Source organism: Channa argus, chromosome 23, assembly GCF_033026475.1.
Source record: "Channa argus isolate prfri chromosome 23, Channa argus male v1.0, whole genome shotgun sequence".
In the NCBI taxonomy this organism is placed as follows: Eukaryota; Metazoa; Chordata; class Actinopteri; order Anabantiformes; family Channidae; genus Channa; species Channa argus.
The window spans coordinates 5,341,778-5,360,080 of NC_090219.1; the positions used below are offsets into that span (position 1 = coordinate 5,341,778).

The 18,303-nt window shown below is 38.9% G+C and overlaps 1 protein-coding gene across 2 annotated transcripts in view; it reads right to left on the reverse strand.

Moving 5' to 3' along the window:
* The window catches only part of LOC137108692 (interleukin-1 receptor accessory protein-like 1), a 233,356-nt gene that overhangs the window by 130,433 nt on the left and 84,620 nt on the right, over positions 1 to 18,303 (reverse strand). For both annotated transcript variants that reach the window (XM_067493597.1, XM_067493596.1), the window contains exon 3: positions 9,970 to 10,249. In XM_067493597.1, the coding sequence (XP_067349698.1) occupies positions 9,970 to 10,249 (280 nt within the window). The remainder of the gene's footprint in view (positions 1 to 9,969; positions 10,250 to 18,303) is intronic.

The following is an 18,303-nucleotide window of genomic DNA, read 5'->3' on the forward strand; positions in this document are numbered from 1 at the left end:
GATCTCTTTCGGATTACAACGTCTACACAAGATGTCGTCCACCTGGGTGCTTCTAACTCCGCTCTTAAATGTCACCCTATGTTCCTGCCTCTTCTGGAAGAAAGTTTACTCTGTAGCCATTTCCTTTCTTTTTGCAAAGTCTACCACCATCTGTCCTTCTACTTTCCTGTCCTGAAGACCAAACTTGCCCATCACATTCTCATCACCTCTGTTCCCTTCACCTACATGCCCATTGAAATCTGCACCAATCACCCCTCTCTCACCTCTGGGGATGGTCTGCATCACTTCATCGACCTCAATCCAGAATTTCTCCTTCTCTTCTAACTCACATCCTACCTGTGGGGCATAACCACTCACAACATTGAACATCATCCCTTCAATTTTCAGCTTCAGACTCATCAACCTGTCTGATACTCTCTTCACCTCTAGAACATTCCTCATGAACTCCTCTTTCAGGATAACTCCTACTTCATTTCTCTTCCTATCTGACCCATGGTAGAACAACTTGAACCCTGCTCCTAAGCTTCTAGCCTTGCTACCTTTCCACCTGGTCTCCTGGACACACAGTATATCCACCTTCCTTCTCTGCATCATGTCAATCAACTCTCTAGCTTTACCTGTCATAGTCCCAACATTGAAAGTCCCTACTGTCAGTCTTACATTCTTACCTTTCCTTTTCACTCTCTGCCTACGAACACGCCTTCCTCCTCTCCTTCTTCGAGTTCGACCAACAGTAGTCCAATTTCCACCGGTACCCTTTAGGTCAACAGCACCGGTGGCGGTAGTTTTTAACCCGTGCCCCGACTGATCCGGTATGGAAGTCATTGTCACCATTCGCATTTTTAATTTGGCATATGTTTTACGTCGGATGCCCTTTCTGACACAACCCTCTGCATTTATCCAGACTTGGGACTGGCACAAGAAGACAATCTCTCCAACCTGCAAAAGTGGCTAGTTGGAATTACCGTGTTAACTGCCACTGCTGAAACCCACCTGCATTTAAAAAGTTGGCGGGGGTTAATGTCTAGCCTGGCCCCCTAATTTTTTTAATATGATGATAGTCACAATAGGGACGTTTACAAAATACTATATTCATCTGACCATAGTACTGTAAGTAACACATACCTGCTGTTTAGTCCGTTTGTGCTGTTAACTCTCAACAATTTGCCTCCTTGAAAATGAAATAAATCCATATGAGGGCATAATAGAACATGTTCCACCAAAGGTAATGCTGATCTTGCCCCTTCCTTTGATTCATTGAAATAAGTTATGGGTCTTCCTCGCATTGACAGTAAAATCCAATAAAAGCGCTTGGCTTCCATAATGTGTTAAATACCAATCAATGTTATAGAGCTGAATTGCTCTTGTACAGCATGCTAACTATCCACAGATAGAGGTTCATACAAATGCTGAAATGGGGTCTTAATGTATTAAATCTCTTAATGTATTATCCAAATGAATGATTTCAACCCATTAATTTAATGTCTGTTAACATAATACTATCTACACACTGTACCGTACTTGTCGTATGACAACATTTATATCTCACAGGTTACCAGTATGTTGTGAACTGTTCATCGGTTCATGACACTGATATAATGCACCCAAAGTAGTAAAGTATGTATCTCGATTGTATTTTCAAGCTCATGTTCTTTTGTTGTAATAATCTAGCATTAGACTGCTGAATTGGTGTAAACAGGGAGTAACAGAAAAGAAAAGAGTAAACAAATCAATAGTATTTTGAATACATATTATTTGTTTGTGTGTGCAAGAAAATCTATTGCTATCCAGGACCTGAGCTCAAAATGTTTTCAAAGCCCTTAAGTGACACTGCCACTGTAATTTCAGACGTCCACAATGAATACCTGGCCAAGTTCACACCCCCACATCACACGGTTGAATACAGCATAATGTGAAAGGTGGATTGAGCCCAAACAGCAGCCCATACATCATCAGACAATGGCTGCTGGTATAACAGCCTCCACTAGAGCCGACTAAAAGGCTGTCCAAACACTGTGTCGACAGAGCAGTCTCTCTATACAAGTGTAAAGAATATAGAATATACGGGAACATCATCAATAACCCCTGGCTGCTGGATGAAACAGCTTGGCAAATCCATATCACACAATTAACTAAAACCCCACCTGGACACTGTGTCTAACTGCTGCCAGTGTGTTGGCACCAATTCCCTCATAACCTCTTAAAATACTGTAGTAATGTGGGAAACCGTACTTTATTCCACAAGTCACTGTTTTAGAGTATCTGTACTGCATAAGGGTTTTTTTTTCTCTTTTTGCATAGTTTGTTGACAAAGTTTATGTAGATGATGTGTAACCATTGTGGCTATTACAGCTCAAGATAACATCTTTAGACAAACTGCTGTTACTGCTGCCAAATACACAAAACAGATCACAGTCCTTTTTAATCACACAGGCTGCAGGGCTCTAGGGATGGCAATGCCTCTCTGACAATTTTCCACTTTGGTGCAGACAGAATATCTTAAATATTGGAATGACAGACATACACTACAGAAGGGAAAATAAACTTTTCTTTTTTGTATTTTGTGCTAATTAGGAAATGATCAAAAACTAATACTAATGTAAGATGGTTATCTAATTATGCCTGCTAAATTCTAACATACTGTCATTGCCATGTGAGCCTCACTGAGCCACTAGCTTAGTTGTAGACTACTTTATAGTATGACTTTAACCATTTGATGTAGTAATCTCCATTCAATAACACATGACCAAGCAGTTCAAGTCTCAAGGAAGTGCCATTTCAAATTGCTTTATGCTTCAATAACTTCCTATTTCTCAGTGAAACTCTTGAAAATAGGGACTGGCAAAGAAACCGTGCAGCATGTAGAGAAACCACTGCAAAAAAAAAAAAGAAAAAAAAAAACTATTCTGAAATGCTTTTTCAAGCAATTGGAGCTGTTACAAATCCCATACTATACATTAAGACTAAACTCTAACAACTAAAAAAGCAGGAAAGTTGCAAGATTTCAAATATTAGGGACCACAGCACTGCAACGCACGTTGGTTTATTATTAAATATGAATCAGTCATTGGTATAGCCTTCCTCAATTAACTTATTCCACAGAGCGCGATCGCTATCTAATTGTCTCATGCCAAGTAGCTTACAACACAAACACCATCCTTATACATCATCTATAACCTCTGGCACCACAAACCATCCCTGCTGCTCCTTAGTCTAGCGTCTCTCATTGGCTTTGACAGCTGGGGTGGATCAACTGGACAGGCACTGACTGGGGCTGAATGACAGAGTGTTCCAGACGTCCCATTCTGACTGTCACTTCCCTGAGAGATCACCAGCCACTCCTGCCCACGAATACTAATACAGTCAACATGCCTGTGATTTGGGATGGGTAGGAGGTGGTTTTAATGCACGTCTGTGTTCTCAGTATGAATTCTCTGTGTGTTTGTGTGTACATATGAGCCAGGCGTTGCACTCTCCCAGCAGCTATTCTGTCTTAAACAAGCACACTGACACACACACACACGCACACTTTTGTTATCTAGCTCTCTCAATGTCCTTTGCTAGTGACAGCCGAAGCCTTGCAGCACATGCAGGAAAGCCATTAATAAGCCTGGGATGCTGGCAGAATGCCAACAACGGTGAACAGGGTTAAAGGTGAGACATTAGTTGCCTGCCAAGAAGTGGGATGCTCCCTGTGCTTTTACATCTGTCCTTAATCTGTAATCCCTACACTTTCCACAGTGATTGGTACACTGAGGATGTGTGCGTATGTGTTGACATTTGTATATCCACGCTTGTGTGCAATCATGCATAGGTCTTTGCTCGTTTCTTTTAGATTTGTGTGTGAAAGGCGACATTCCATCATGCATTAAAATAAAAGCTATTTAAGAAAAATTAAGGCATTTAAAAACCTTAGTTTGTCCTGCTGCTATTCGAGCTCCAATTTACTAAAATGGAAAATGGCAGCAAGACTTGGAAAGATTTTCATAGCCTTTTAAAAATGTATAAAATATGCAAAGAATATGAAACTTCATTTAATTGCTAAATGTTTGTGGCCACAAACCTCTGACTACTATCATGCACTGCACATGAACCAAACAGAGATGCTGCTGTAGTCTGACAACAGGCCTCAATATTGTTTTTCACACAATCCACGAGTGAAAGGATTAAGTGATTGTTATGATGTTGCTAGGCAATCCCCAAAATGCCATATGAAATCTTGCATGTTGTATCAAAGCAGAAACAGACATCAGTCACATCAGTTTGCCTTGTTAATTCATGCTGTAATTTGTGCAAAACAAGGCAGAGCAACAGAGAAAACATGCTATTATAATGGCAGCGTGGATGGAGAGATTAAGCAGCACACTCTAAACTCTGCAGGGACGTGACAATGAATGAACTTCATAAGACTGACATGAGCCTCAGGTAAGCACTGACATCTTCACCAGTGGACAATTGTCTTTATTCAGTTTAATTATTTTTCCAGCTCACACATGTGATGCAGGTGGTCCAGATTCCAATCATAATCATAATGAAAATTAAAATAGAAATTTAGAGGCAGCGACCTTATCAGACCCAGACTTGAATTTTTAACACTAACTGGCCCTGCCTGGAACTGACTCTGTACATCTTATCTGATTTGGAAACCCAAATTATCACCACGGTAGACCCAACAGTCTTTGCTCTTTTTAAATCAAAGTAACGCAGTTGCAGATCACTGGTGAACTAATTCCAAACATGCACTCTTTTGCTGTCAGGATGTTAGCTACATCAGCTTTTACTCGGCTGTCTTGGCTGTCAGCGAGGTATAAAATAGCACGAATTAGCAACTTTGTAACACTAATAGGCTTACAGAGACATTTGAAGCAGTGCTGGGAAGATGTATCCTTCAAGTACCTGGATGGTCTCTGTGTATATGAATGTGGCTTCAGTCACTCTACAATAAGTGACATACTCCACCACTGCAGATGTTTTCGCTCCGCATACAACAGAGCTCCTCGGGGTATAACATCTGGAACAGCTGAGTGCTGACCTTGATTTGACACACTGTTTGCTCATCTGCTCCCCCCCACTTCTACACTGTATGTGGCATGAGTGCTCCCTCATCATATGTTCATAATGCATGGAAATATGAGTTTGTGTGCATGAGAGAGCATGCAAGAGTAAAACAGTAAAACATACATGCTCACAATGCTGAGAGAGAGAAAAAGTGTGTGTGTGGGGGGGCTGGCATATGATGGTGCCCTATGACACCCTTAAATGCAGCTGGGCAGACACACTGTTAAGAGAGGTAGGCCAGATATGCAGCATAATGTAACATCTAAAACAATGGCACACAAAGGATGATTGTATACCTTAGTTTGTATGAGTCTAAGAAATATAAATTATTCTCCATTATAAACTCCAAAATGATCAGTTCTACATGTAGGCTGACGTCAATGTTTGCTCTACTTTCTGGTAAACACGTTACAAATTCTACTAGTGCTGTGAGATTGTTCCACGTCATGAAACTCACACATATTGATACAAGGAACAAACAGCAAACAGGAATATGACTCAAACAGTATTAAGAACATGCCTCTTAAATAAAATACTTAAAACAAAGATGATCTGAATTGGAAATAATTGTGCTTATCTGCAGCCTATTACAGTAGCACATTTCCCCAGCTTATTTTCCCATATCCTAAACTTTGCCAACTACAAAACTTATTAAGATGTTTGTGTTTTTGCACAGTACAGATGCGTCTCTGTCATCATCTGTATTATGCCACATGGTGCCCAAGATGCTCGCAAAGCATATGTCGATTATACACAAGACTTTCTTGCACAAGGGCAATACACACTGATAGATGTGTTTGTCAATGTGCTGGGTCTGTGACATCTGTCTTGTTTTTCTTTTACTTGTAACCCAGCCAGGGTTAGTGGAATAGTTAGAAGACAGAGCCTTCACTTCAGTCCTCACAAGGAGATTAAACTAAAATAAAATATTTTTCCAGCAGATATTAGGTATATGATCATGTGGGAAATGTACGTATGCTACAGCAATGGACTGTTAACAGCTGCTGTATCCCTGCATTACATTAGACACAATTTTATGTGTGTACTAACTAGCTAAAATAATCCTCATTATTGACTACTTGCTTGGAATCATTTGGACAACACAAATTTGCACAGCAATAAGACAGTGGCCTCTTGTTATATGCTCATAAACTGGCAGTGCCCAGTAATGCTGCAGCAGTGTGTGTTTACTGGCTGTGGTGATGGTGTGGGTGTATTATGAATATTCTGCCCACACTGTTCAGCTTTGACTAATGCAATAACACCTGTGATAGACAAGTGAAAGTATCTTGAGAGCCTCTGGACAGGACACACGGACTGACAGTCTCTATATTACTGGTTTAACTCATAGTAGTAGTAGTAGTTTTTAACTAAAATACATTTTATATGACAAGGCTGCCCTGCTCATAGCTGGAAATATATAATCTATATCGTATTAGACAACTTTATTTATAGGATATGTTTAATTGAATCTGTGGATAAACTTAAAAGCCATAGATGCAATAATGACAACACAAACATATTATACATTATGGTAACATTTGAATCACGAGAGCATAAAGAAGAGCAGGTATGTAAAATAAAGTCACAAACCAAAAATAATGCATAACCAACTTTTTTACACATTTAGTATTGTATATGTAAAGCTCCTAAATAAACTTGAATGATTAGGAGTTGACTTTCCTAATTTTTAGGATTTGCAGTTTAGGACAGATATGAATTAGAAATCTAGATTATTATAATATAATTTCACTGGATGTAGATCAGCAATAATATTAATTGAATAGCTTTAGGCCTCAGAATACCTAACTGATAAATAGGGGACGGAACTGGTAAATAATAAGGTCATGCATTCAGATTATCTCAGATGTTTTAGGGCAAGAACTTCTTCAACATTCATGAGTAACATTCTTGGATATGCTGGTCTCAATCAATAATTGCTTTGAGACAATAACGTCTTGGGAGCCCGAGTGCCGGACTGAATTGTATAAAATAGTAAAAGATGAACACCACTGAGAACTCTAATTGTCTAGGTTCCTTCATATCTCAGTAGGATGAAGATTCTCAAGTAAAAGTCCTTTCCAGAGCCTCATTCAAATATATATGTTAACATATGCAAGTGCTGATCATCTATAGGAACCACGCTGCTGAGACAAAAGAGAGGAGCATTGTTCTGATTTGGCTGTGGTGAGTGGGAATTGAAATGAGTCACGTCAACATAGCAGCTCAACGGGCTGTTAAGTGGTTGTAAAATTGGATGAATCAATTCCTGCAATTTTTAACACATTGTTGACGCTAAAGCAAAAGAATGAGGAGAATGTGACAAAAGTACATGCAGTTGCAAATGTCACAATAATTGCTTAGTTTGGAAAAGCAATAGTTCAAACAAAAAGTGTTATTAGTGCAAAAGTACTTTACAGTGGCTCTTTTTTATTCTGTGACACTGTAATAACCTAAAGGCAGCCACCTTATTTGAAAAATGTAATTCAGGAGCATTTTCAGACATTTTTTCCATACATATTCAGTTCTACTTACAGATGCGGTATGAGAACGCAATTGAAAGTCTGTTTCTCAGAAACCATTGCACTGCCAGTCATCTGGACTGAGCTTCTCATTATTATGGCTCCACTCAACAGGACTCAGAGCATATGCTAATACGGGACTATAAATCATTTTAATTTGATGGTCCTATGTGGATGATTCTGATACAGTGCTATGCACCTCGAGCTCTGCATTAAACTAAACATGTGACACTCATACATGCATACACACAGATATCCAATGACCGCATCCTCGCGAACCTTTTAAGCAGACCCCTTCCCCTGTAAAAAAGCCACTGTAGGACACTGTATAGAGCTGCCTAATAAGCCAGTCAAGACAAAATGCCATTTACCGAAAAAGTTAATGTTATTACTTTATAATTAATCTATTACACTATTCACCCTATGTCCTCAACTTAACTGTTGCACTGACAAAACTAATTTTGACAAATGTATGTTTTTTTGTGTGTGTGTGTTCTCAGCTAGTGGATTTAACATCAGGGAAATCCAATGTAATGTGTTTACTTTAGGGTTTTATTATTTTGGGATTTGTTTTTACTATGTCCAATTGATCAATGAATACGGACATGAAGATGGGGCAGCTGAAAAATAATTTCATCATGTGTCTACACTCACATCATGGGCTTTTGGGAATATTATTATTATTATTGTTATTATTATTATTATTATTATTATTATTATTATTATTATTATAACAAAAATAATTTTATAATTTGTCTACACTCACATCATGGGCTTTTGGGAATATTATTATTATTATTATTATTATTATAACAAAAATAATTTAATAATTTGTCTACACTCACATCATGGGCTTTTGGACATATTAATAATATAACATGGGCTTACTTGGCTCGAGCCAATCAGTGTGTCACGTGTCTGTTTGCTATACCATTGTGTACATCTGAGCATTGTTAGCTGCAATAATGTGATTGACACTGAAATGTGATTGTAGCATCAGTGCTGGCAGTTGTGAATAAAGGCCAGTGTTGTAATTTTTCCAATTGGATGGCAAACATTAGGAGCTGAAAGATAAGCATTAACAAGTAAACATCATTGTCCTGGGTCTACAATGCTAAAACACAGTTAGGACTAGCACAAGGCAACTATAGGCAACAACAGTCCAAGGAAGTGCCTGCAGAGTGCGATGGAAAAGTGCACTGTATTCAGAACTATTGTTATTTCTACTCACGATGGGCAAATAAGGGTTGCCCCTTAATTTGCTTCTGAATGGCAGAGACTGGCGACAAAGCAATACTACTCATCCAAATCAAATCTCATGGCTCTACTTTCCGCGTGATTACACAATAACTCTGAGCTGACTGATTGTCTACCTCCAGAAAATGCTGCCAATGTCACTGAATACAGAACTGTTGGACTGGTGCTGCCTGTTTCTATTCAAGGCGGCTGCCACAGCAAAGGGGAGTGCTAATGGTGTTGAATAGTAATGGCCAAAACCTCTTACAATTGAGCTGGTGAAACACAAGGAAACCTGTGTTGCATGTAACTACACAGGAGCACATCATTCAGATATTTTTCGCCAATGTAAAAAATCTCCTGCATGTTATGGTTAAAATCTGAAGATTTAAGGGATTTTTATGAATTCTAAGATTACACAATATTCATGGAAGAAGAGTTTCATAGTTTCCATATCCTGTGAAAAAGGAAACTTTTTTGCATTTCCAGACAGTAACTTTGCATTTTTCTCTCTGCCTGCCCACAGGAAACCTGTCAATATTTCATTTCATTACAATCAAGAACTCATATGTTAAACAACTGTCTCCTCCATCAAGCAAGTGCAGAAAGATACAAAAAAAGTTTCTTACATTTTTTTCATTTAATCTTAGCTGCATTTTGCTTTTGTCCATCTTCTTATCATATTACAGTCCATTGCTTTTCATAATACTCGTTTTTTCAGAAAGAAGGACTTGTTATGGCTGAAAAGTTATGGATTTACCAATTGCACCTAACAGATTAGGGTTCCTCACAGTAGAATAAAAAAATCATTTAGCATATAATGTGAAAAAAAGGGGCCTCATACTGTTAGATGATGCTCTGTGAACCAGGGACCAGTGTTCTTTCAGAGATGAGAGACTCAGATCAACAGGGGAGAACTTTATCACAGCTTTACTCATGCTCACAGGATTACAAAAACTGTTATATATCCCCACAATTCCATGATACCCTGCTGACAAAATAAGGCACAAATTGTAAAAGAGTTTCTCATGCATATTTGCTCCAGTTGAAGCCAAAACCATAAAACTACTCGTGATACCCGATAGCAATACAAAAAAACAAGTAAATACATGTTTCCGAGTGATGCTGACTTACAAAAATGAGAGGAACCTACCTTAATACACAGGAATAGTATCCCACATCCTCCAACTCTGCTGGTCGAAACCATATGGCATCCTCCTCCTTGCTCATCCTTGTGCCATCAAAACTGATGGGTTCTTCAAAGTCTCCATGTCCTGCACTTTTGTACCACATAAGGCTAAGTCCTGCGGCCTGCGCATGGGTGTAGTTGGCCCGGATATATCCATAAAATAAAGCACACTTAATCCTTACAGGTTCTCCCAGAAGCACCTTGTATTTTAGGTAGTCCACTGACCAATCTGTACAGCCTTCCACTGAAACACAATGACAGGGAAAAAGGTAATTACAAACAGGTTAATTTAGAAGGGATGGTATTTTTTATTTTTTTAAACAATCTGTATCATTATCAAGCCCAGCAGACGATGTCTGTACTCCTCTGCACTTGTACCACGACATGACCACTTTAGGTGCTGGCATCAGTTTGTCCATGTGCTTTGCCAGCAATCCTTGTATCATAATAAATCAAGATGTTGTTTCCTCCGTGCAACAGTGACATCTACGTAACAAATCTCCTTGTGCTTCATTAGAACTCACAAACCAAATGGGGCTATTACTATAGATCATATATTGTACACACCTTTAACATACTGTATAAATTACTACTTTAAATGTGCCACAATTAAATGAGAGAGGCTTCAAAAGACCTGGGAACTAGCAGGTATACTTATAATGTGTTGATATGTGGCTGAAGCATATTCAAATGAACCTTTGGATGTTATTATGCTGAAATCTCAACTGAAATCAATTGTTGCATCCAATCACTGCTTGCTGTCTGCACCTGCCTACACCTACAACCTGTATTTATAGCTGACTTGTGTGTCACCATCTCATACATTAATTGATTCTACTGGCAGTAAACTGTGTAAAAGCCAGTATCAATATCTGTTTAAATAGCAGTGATGTGCTCATCTACATTAGCAGCCAATGTAAGTTGGAATTCATTTCCTAAAGCTATCAGACTACCCTTTGTTTTTGTCACATAATTGAAATAAAACGTAGTTTCTCTCATACAGTGCACACCCGCACATGCCAAGACTTAGCAAAAGTGTTCTTGTTGTTGATATGCCAATAAAGCCAAGCAACTGTCAGTCAAAAAAGCTACAAAATAATTACTGATCCACAGAAGGCACTGACCCTTTCCCCGTCTTTGCTTTTATATAAGATTTATATGAAATGACAATCTTTATTAAGTTCTCAATACAAACAATACCAAAACAGATCTTAACACAGCAAGTTGTATAAGAAGACACAGGTACGTAATTGTGTATTAAACCAGAAACACATTAGTGGGTGGAATCAAATGGGGGGATAAGGAAAAGTGAGTTGTGGCCTTTCATGAAGCAAGAATAGTGAGTTACTTAGCGAGCTTTGGGCTCGACGTTTTGTTTTCGGGCTCGTATTTAACCAGGGTAAATCACCATGGTAACCTATGCTGTATGGCTAAACTGCTCTGCAGCTGGCTTACAGTACTTCAGGGGTTTAGATCAATGAATGTACACAACACATGAAAAATGTGTGTCATTCCTACAGGATGCCAACATGGGCAAAGCTTCACAATAAAATGGCAAGAGACTTTAAACTGTACTATATATTATAGCTGACAACCTCAACAGCCTAGCGAATGGTGCTCATAGCTGCGTTTTCATTGTGCTCAATTTGTGTCATGCCTGGCATGTTTTGACTGTCTTGTTTGCTGATTTCAACTGGCTTCAATGTACAGGCCACTGGCAACCGCCACTGTTTATATTGTAAATCTACAGTACAGTGTTATGTAGGAGCCTCCTTCTATGTTTAATTTCTTTTCACAGAACATACTGAAAATTGTAAATATTGCTGTGTAACATATTACAAAGGGGACGCAAGGTTCAATGCCCGCAGAAGCATTCATGGATTTATATAAATGGTAGATGCACACTGCTCTGAGACAAACACTTACAGTTTGTAACACTTTGTCTCTGCTCTGAGACAAAGTGTTACAAACTGCTTGACTTATATTCAAGAAAATTGTTATTCAGTTGTGAATAACTGAATAAAAAATAAGGGCTCTGAAGACACCTTGCCTTTTCAATTTTCCCCTTCCTGTTTCTAACTTCCTAGTGTCCCTCGCTTCACCTCGCTGCATCGCCCTTCCTTTAAAAACAGCTGGCAAGCACAGCTGCCACAAACTCAACAGGCTTTGTTAATTGAGCCTCCATAAATGTTTTATTTACCAAAGCAGCAACTTGGCCGCCAATCATTGAGCTGTAGAGTGAGCGGCAGTCATTGGGGCAACCAGGGGGGAGTGGTGTTGCCAGGGAATTGATTTAACCATGTTGATTTATGCTATTGTATTATATTCAGTGGCACTGCGAGGTTCATGCAGAGAGCAGCAGCAACAGTAGCGGGTGCTTGACTTGCTAAACAAAAAATGAGAAAGGTGAAAAGCATACTAAGGATATACAAAATAACTTCAGTTCTGCAAAATGAGAAAAATGTCACACTAATGACAGCAGAAATGAATTTTACTACCAAAAGATCTGACAGGAACAGATTTTAAAATCAGTTCATCAGACTCAAACAGCAAAGTTCAGATGGTGATGGTGGTGAGAAGTCAATCACTGAAGAGGCAGAGATAGTTTCTCCAGTTAGAGTACAGTATCTTGATATACAGGAATGAAATGTAGTAACACCACATTTTAACTTTTTATCAAATAGAAAAACTTACTAATTCGAGCGACTAATGTTTCTCATACAACCATCACTCATTTTAGCATTAAGAGTACTAATACAACTATTAATATGATTCCTACTATATATACTCTTATCAAAGTAAAAAAAAAGAGAAAGGTCATTTCAGGAGCAATTCATGTTTATTGAGGTTAGTAAGAAGATTTCTGAAAAAGTAAGAATTAGTCAATATACACCTTTATGTATTTGAGATATATATTCTTTTCTATTAAAAAAGTCCTGTATTTTACTCTAAGACAGAAGTAGCAGCAGATTTTACCTACAGCTAGCAGAAGGGTCAAATCTCCAGCACCTTTCCTAATCTGACTTGATCCTGAATCAGTAACAATAAGCCACGGTCTTAATATGATAGGACTGAGAACGCTGCGTTCAGATCAGACACTCTGACATGACCCTCTAAACTGCTTTTTGAGGTCACCTGTCAAGTGGGCCCGTGGAACAGGGAAACACACACAAAAAAAGTAAAAAGCAACCTAAAATGTGCCAGGAGTAAATAACTACAAACAAAATTAAGCAAAATATAAATGAAAGTAACTTTTGCTCTGCGAGCCGTCCAACAGCACAATCCTTTCATTTTGAATAAGTCTAACAGTTGCTATGGCGACAAAGGATCTACCCTCACTTATCAACAAACTGGCTAATTAGTTAGCAGATGATTTTAACTTGAAGGCTTAAGGTAAGGCAACAACAGCCAGATTGTTTTACTTCTAATCATGTGTCCTAATTGAGACTTTTAAGTGTTTTACTCTCACAACTAATAAAAACAGCAGTAATGTGACTTGCAATGTAGCTTCTAATGTAAATGTTACACTGCAGTATATGTATTCATACTTAAGTGGGGGATCTGAATATAGAAATCTATTATTCTAATATACTCCACTAGCAACCCCCAACATATTTCGTTGGCCCGACCAGAAAAGAAGAAGACAAATAGACTCTAAAGTGCCTTCGGCTTGGCTGCACACACTGGATTTGGTACAGAAAAAAAAATAAAATAAAATAAAAAATAAAGAAATAAAGCAGCAAATGCCTCAATGTCAAATATCAGACAGCCTGGCTCTATCATTGCTTTTCCCATGAGCTCTGTAAATAAACACTCATCCACTCATTTTTTTTTTTTTTTAACCGCTGAACATTTTCTCTCTTACTAAAAAAATTAAAGTTCTTCAGAGTAGAAAAGAACAGGGTAAACTGTCTTTAAGGAGTTTTATGGTTGATACAGTACAATAGATTATATTATGCAAAATAGAAAAAATGTGTCAACATATCTGATTTGCTAAAACATAAATTACATTCACTTAAGTTTGCCTAATTAAAGAATTAAATTACATGCATTTTCGCAAACATCCGCTAAAGTCACAAATAAAATAAAAAGTGCAATGGTTGATTACTACTGTGTAACAGCAAATAGTTCAAGAGAGACATTAATTCCCCTTTACAAACGAACTCCGGTCCAACTATTTCAAAGGGCTTGCAGTATTTATCTCTACTGCAGCTAAAAAGAGGCAGCGCCAATAACCATTATCTTCCACCTATCTTCAAATTGCCCATTTCAGACTTTTGACAGAGTTATCGTTTATTTCAGTAAGTGAGGGGGGCATTCTGCATAATCTGTTGGCAAGAAACAAACATGGTACAAAGCCTAATTGAACTCGATTAACATTTCCCTGCTCACAAGATTTCCATTCTGCTGGATCACAATTGTTGAGGGAATTGGCCAATCTGCTCAGTGATAATAACAACTCCGGCATCTCTTCACCAACTGGGGCCATCAAGCATAAGCAATACTTGCGGGTGCACAACACATGACCCATAACTAAAAAGAGGTAATCCCTCAGTCTCTGTGACTGAATGAGTCCAGGGACCCAACAATTCTGTTCGTCAATTGCGAAAAAAATGTATGTGTCAGCTGTCATATTTTATCACATGATCACATAACCAATGTTTGCACGCCACTCTGATTTGATAGAGCTGGGTTACTGATACCATGTCAAAATGAGGTCCTGTAGCCATATTCCATTTTAACCACGCCATTAAACAAAGACAGGGCTGCTTTGTTTTTATGTTACGTGTGTCTGTTTGTTTCCAATAACATGAGAGACACAACGCCTTATTTTAATGGCTGTAACCAAATTCAAACCTAGATGTGATTTAAACACACTCACACACCCACACCCACTACCACACCCACACACTCACGTATTCTAAAGATTTCCAAGGTAACTGGCTGCAAAGATGCGTTTTTTAAAGGAATTGCATGTGTAAATATTACCCAAGGTCTAAATGCAAATAAAGACTGTATTTTACACTACTTTTGTAATTACAAAAAGGTTATACAAAGACTTAAAATTGTATAGCCAAATATAACTTCAAAATATTCAAAAACTGTCCTCTCACTAAAAAGAGTTTTATTTAAATTTCTTTTAATATTGATCTGGCCCTTGGTTTGAAAGGATTACACTTAAAATTACCCTCTAGGCATTTTCCACACATTAACACCTAAAAGTTGTTTTCCTGAATATAATATTCAGTATAATCTGTATGGATTTAGAGAAAATAATTTGTCTACTGGAGTCGATCTTCTTCATATTGGAGAGGGTATTTTAAATACATTTTAAGAAAGAAGGTTTTGACAATACAGCACAGGAGAAAACATTAATTATTTAAATAAACTGAAACAACTTCACTTTTCTCAACAGTGTTAAAATTAACTGTGTAAAATCACAACTTCATATTCACTCCTTTCCTCTTCTGTGTGATCATCTGGGACTAGGCCTTTCAATTGGTTTAATTTAATTCAATTAGTCAAGCCTGTAATGTCATAAAAAACAACTTTAGAAGGCGATCAATCAGAAACCAATAAAATAGAATCTTTGTTAAGTTTTAATTACTTTCTTAAACTATCTTCTTCTTTTTATCATCCTTTTCATTAAATAAATCACAATTATGTAACACCATTTGACTTAAAAACAGGGTCTGGAAAAATAGCTAAACGACAACAGTGATTGAAACATTGGACAGCTTGGGTTAGTTTGCTGGATTCACACTAGTCAACCTTATACTCTTTTATTGTTTCCTTTTATCTTACACTTTGTGTATATATCTTTGTGGAGCTTCTTATGCACATAGTTGTGTTGTCACATCAGGGTGGATGGTGTTGACATGGTTGTGGGCAATGTACAAACACACAAATATCTGTATATATTTGTGTGTGTATATAGTTCCCTCCTGGGATTCCTGCAGTTGACTCAAAAGTTCTTCGTCCCATGACCAAAAGTAACACTACACCAAACACTCAAGTTGAACTTTTTAATGTCCAGTCCCATTCAAATAAATCGTGTTTGATCCACAATCACATTTTGGAGAATGAGACTGATATCATCTGTCTGACTGAGACCTGGCATAAACCTGAGGCTTAATCAGTTTTAAATGAGTGCTGCCCCCCTGCATATACCTACCTTGAAAAAGCCCGAACCACTGGTCGCAGTGGGGGTCTAGTCATAATCCACCGTGAAGATTTGAAACTGTCACCCCTCCCACTTCCCAAACTGTCTACCTTTGAATGTCTGGCAATTAAATGTAAACATACAATCTCTATAACAGGGGTCTCAAACCCGTGGCCCGGGGGCCAATTGCAGCCCGCGAGATGATATTTTGACGATATGAAAGTTTGATGTTAGTGCAGCCCACGAGCTTTATATGAATGGCACTTTACCAAGTTGTGTGCGGAAGGTTCCTTTTTTGTGCAAGCTGGAGATGAATAAACCTACCAATCATGGTGGAGTATATGGCTCCCGGGGGCGGGGCCATCGGCTGGGCTTGATGCAAGCAGAGAAACATTTAACAACTATGGAGGCGCCTGTGTAACATCACATAACCCTCACAGAATTACGACTTCTTACCGTGTTTAAAATGAGCATGTTTGACTTCGAGCTGGATGGAGTCAATGTTACCAGCGTTTACGACCAACACCAATGTTGCGTTGACGATGTCACTGAGGGGACTGGACCTTCGATGGGTCATTCAGCCAGCTCCCGCCCGCCGTCCTGCTTCGGAGTCAGGTTGGAGCCTCATCAGGGGCTTACCCGCCTCAGTTATATGGTCAACAGGACATCGGTGTTGGCTAGGACGTACCGCTGAATCCATGGGGTTGTTATAGAAAATAAAAGCCAGTAAATAACGCCTCCATGGCTGTATCGCATTGTTTTATTTAATAAATAAATAATGGTGTCCCACTGTCCCAGCTGATAATGAACTGCCTGGTAGCAGTCACCTTCTTTTGCGCTCACTATCCCAATACTTTCTACAATCTACAAATGTTATGATCTTCATGTCATCATGAAAGACATGACCCCTTCTTCTTTAATGTGCATGATGCCCCTCCTGTCCCTCAAATGGAGCTCATTGACCTGCAGTGCAACTCTGTAAGTCGCTTTGGATAAAAGCGTCTGCTAATTGACTAAATGTAAATATAAATGTAAACTCTGACCTCAAAGCCAAGGTCAGAGAGGTGAGTGGAAAAGCACCAAGCTTGGGCAACTTGAGAAATGACCCCCGGCTCCCCTGAGCTTTCCCGAATGTTCAAGCAGACTATGTGACTTTTTGGAAGCACATATTTGTGCGAAACGTTTTTCTCTAACTTGAACTTTAAGTCCAAGTACAGGTCCAGACTTATTGACGATCATCTTCAAGTCATTCTGAGGGTCTCAACTGCTTCCTCCCTCATGCCAAGTTCGGCTCAGCTATGTGAGAGAAAGCGCTGCCAGGTCTCGGGCAGCAAGAAGTAGGCAAGAGAAGCAATGTTCAGAAGAACCCATTGAAGTTAAAGAACTGTTAGTAGTGATGTTTGAGAAGATCAGATTTTTTTTGACAAAGCTTTTTTTGTGGAATACCTGATGCTGCCCAGCCTCACTCAGACTCTGCGTCCTGCGGCCCCCAGTTAATTTGAGCCAGCCACCAAAGCAACATCCGGTTTTCATCACAGAAATGTATAAACTTCTTTTAACCTTCTGCACATCATCACACAGCGTGTTGATATTAGGAGAAATTAACATTCATGTGGACACACCGTCTAATCATTTTGCTAATAGTAGTAAATAGTCGCTTATAAATGGTAAATAGTCGCTTATATAACTCTTTTATCCAAAGCGCTTTACAATGATTCCCATTCACACACACTCCCACACACTGATGGCGGTGGCTGCCATGCAAGGTGCTCACCTGACCCACCGGGAGCAACTTGGGGTTTAGTGTCTTGCCCAAGGACACTTCAACACATAGCCGGGAGTGGGGATCAAACTACTGACCCTGTGGTCTATGTTTACCTACCTTACCAACTGAGATACAGCCACCCAAGTGTGCCCAAGAACTGCTGGACTGCTTAAACCTAAAGCAGAACATTGTGATCCCCAATCATAGTAAGGGCCCCATCCTTGACGTCATTACCGTCTCTATCACCTTCTCTAACCTCCAAGTATATGACCTGGGTGTCTCAGACCATAAAATCATATCTCACAGAGAAGCAGTTTTATTGCACATTTCACAACTAAGATAGACACCATCCACTCCTCACTGTCTGTCT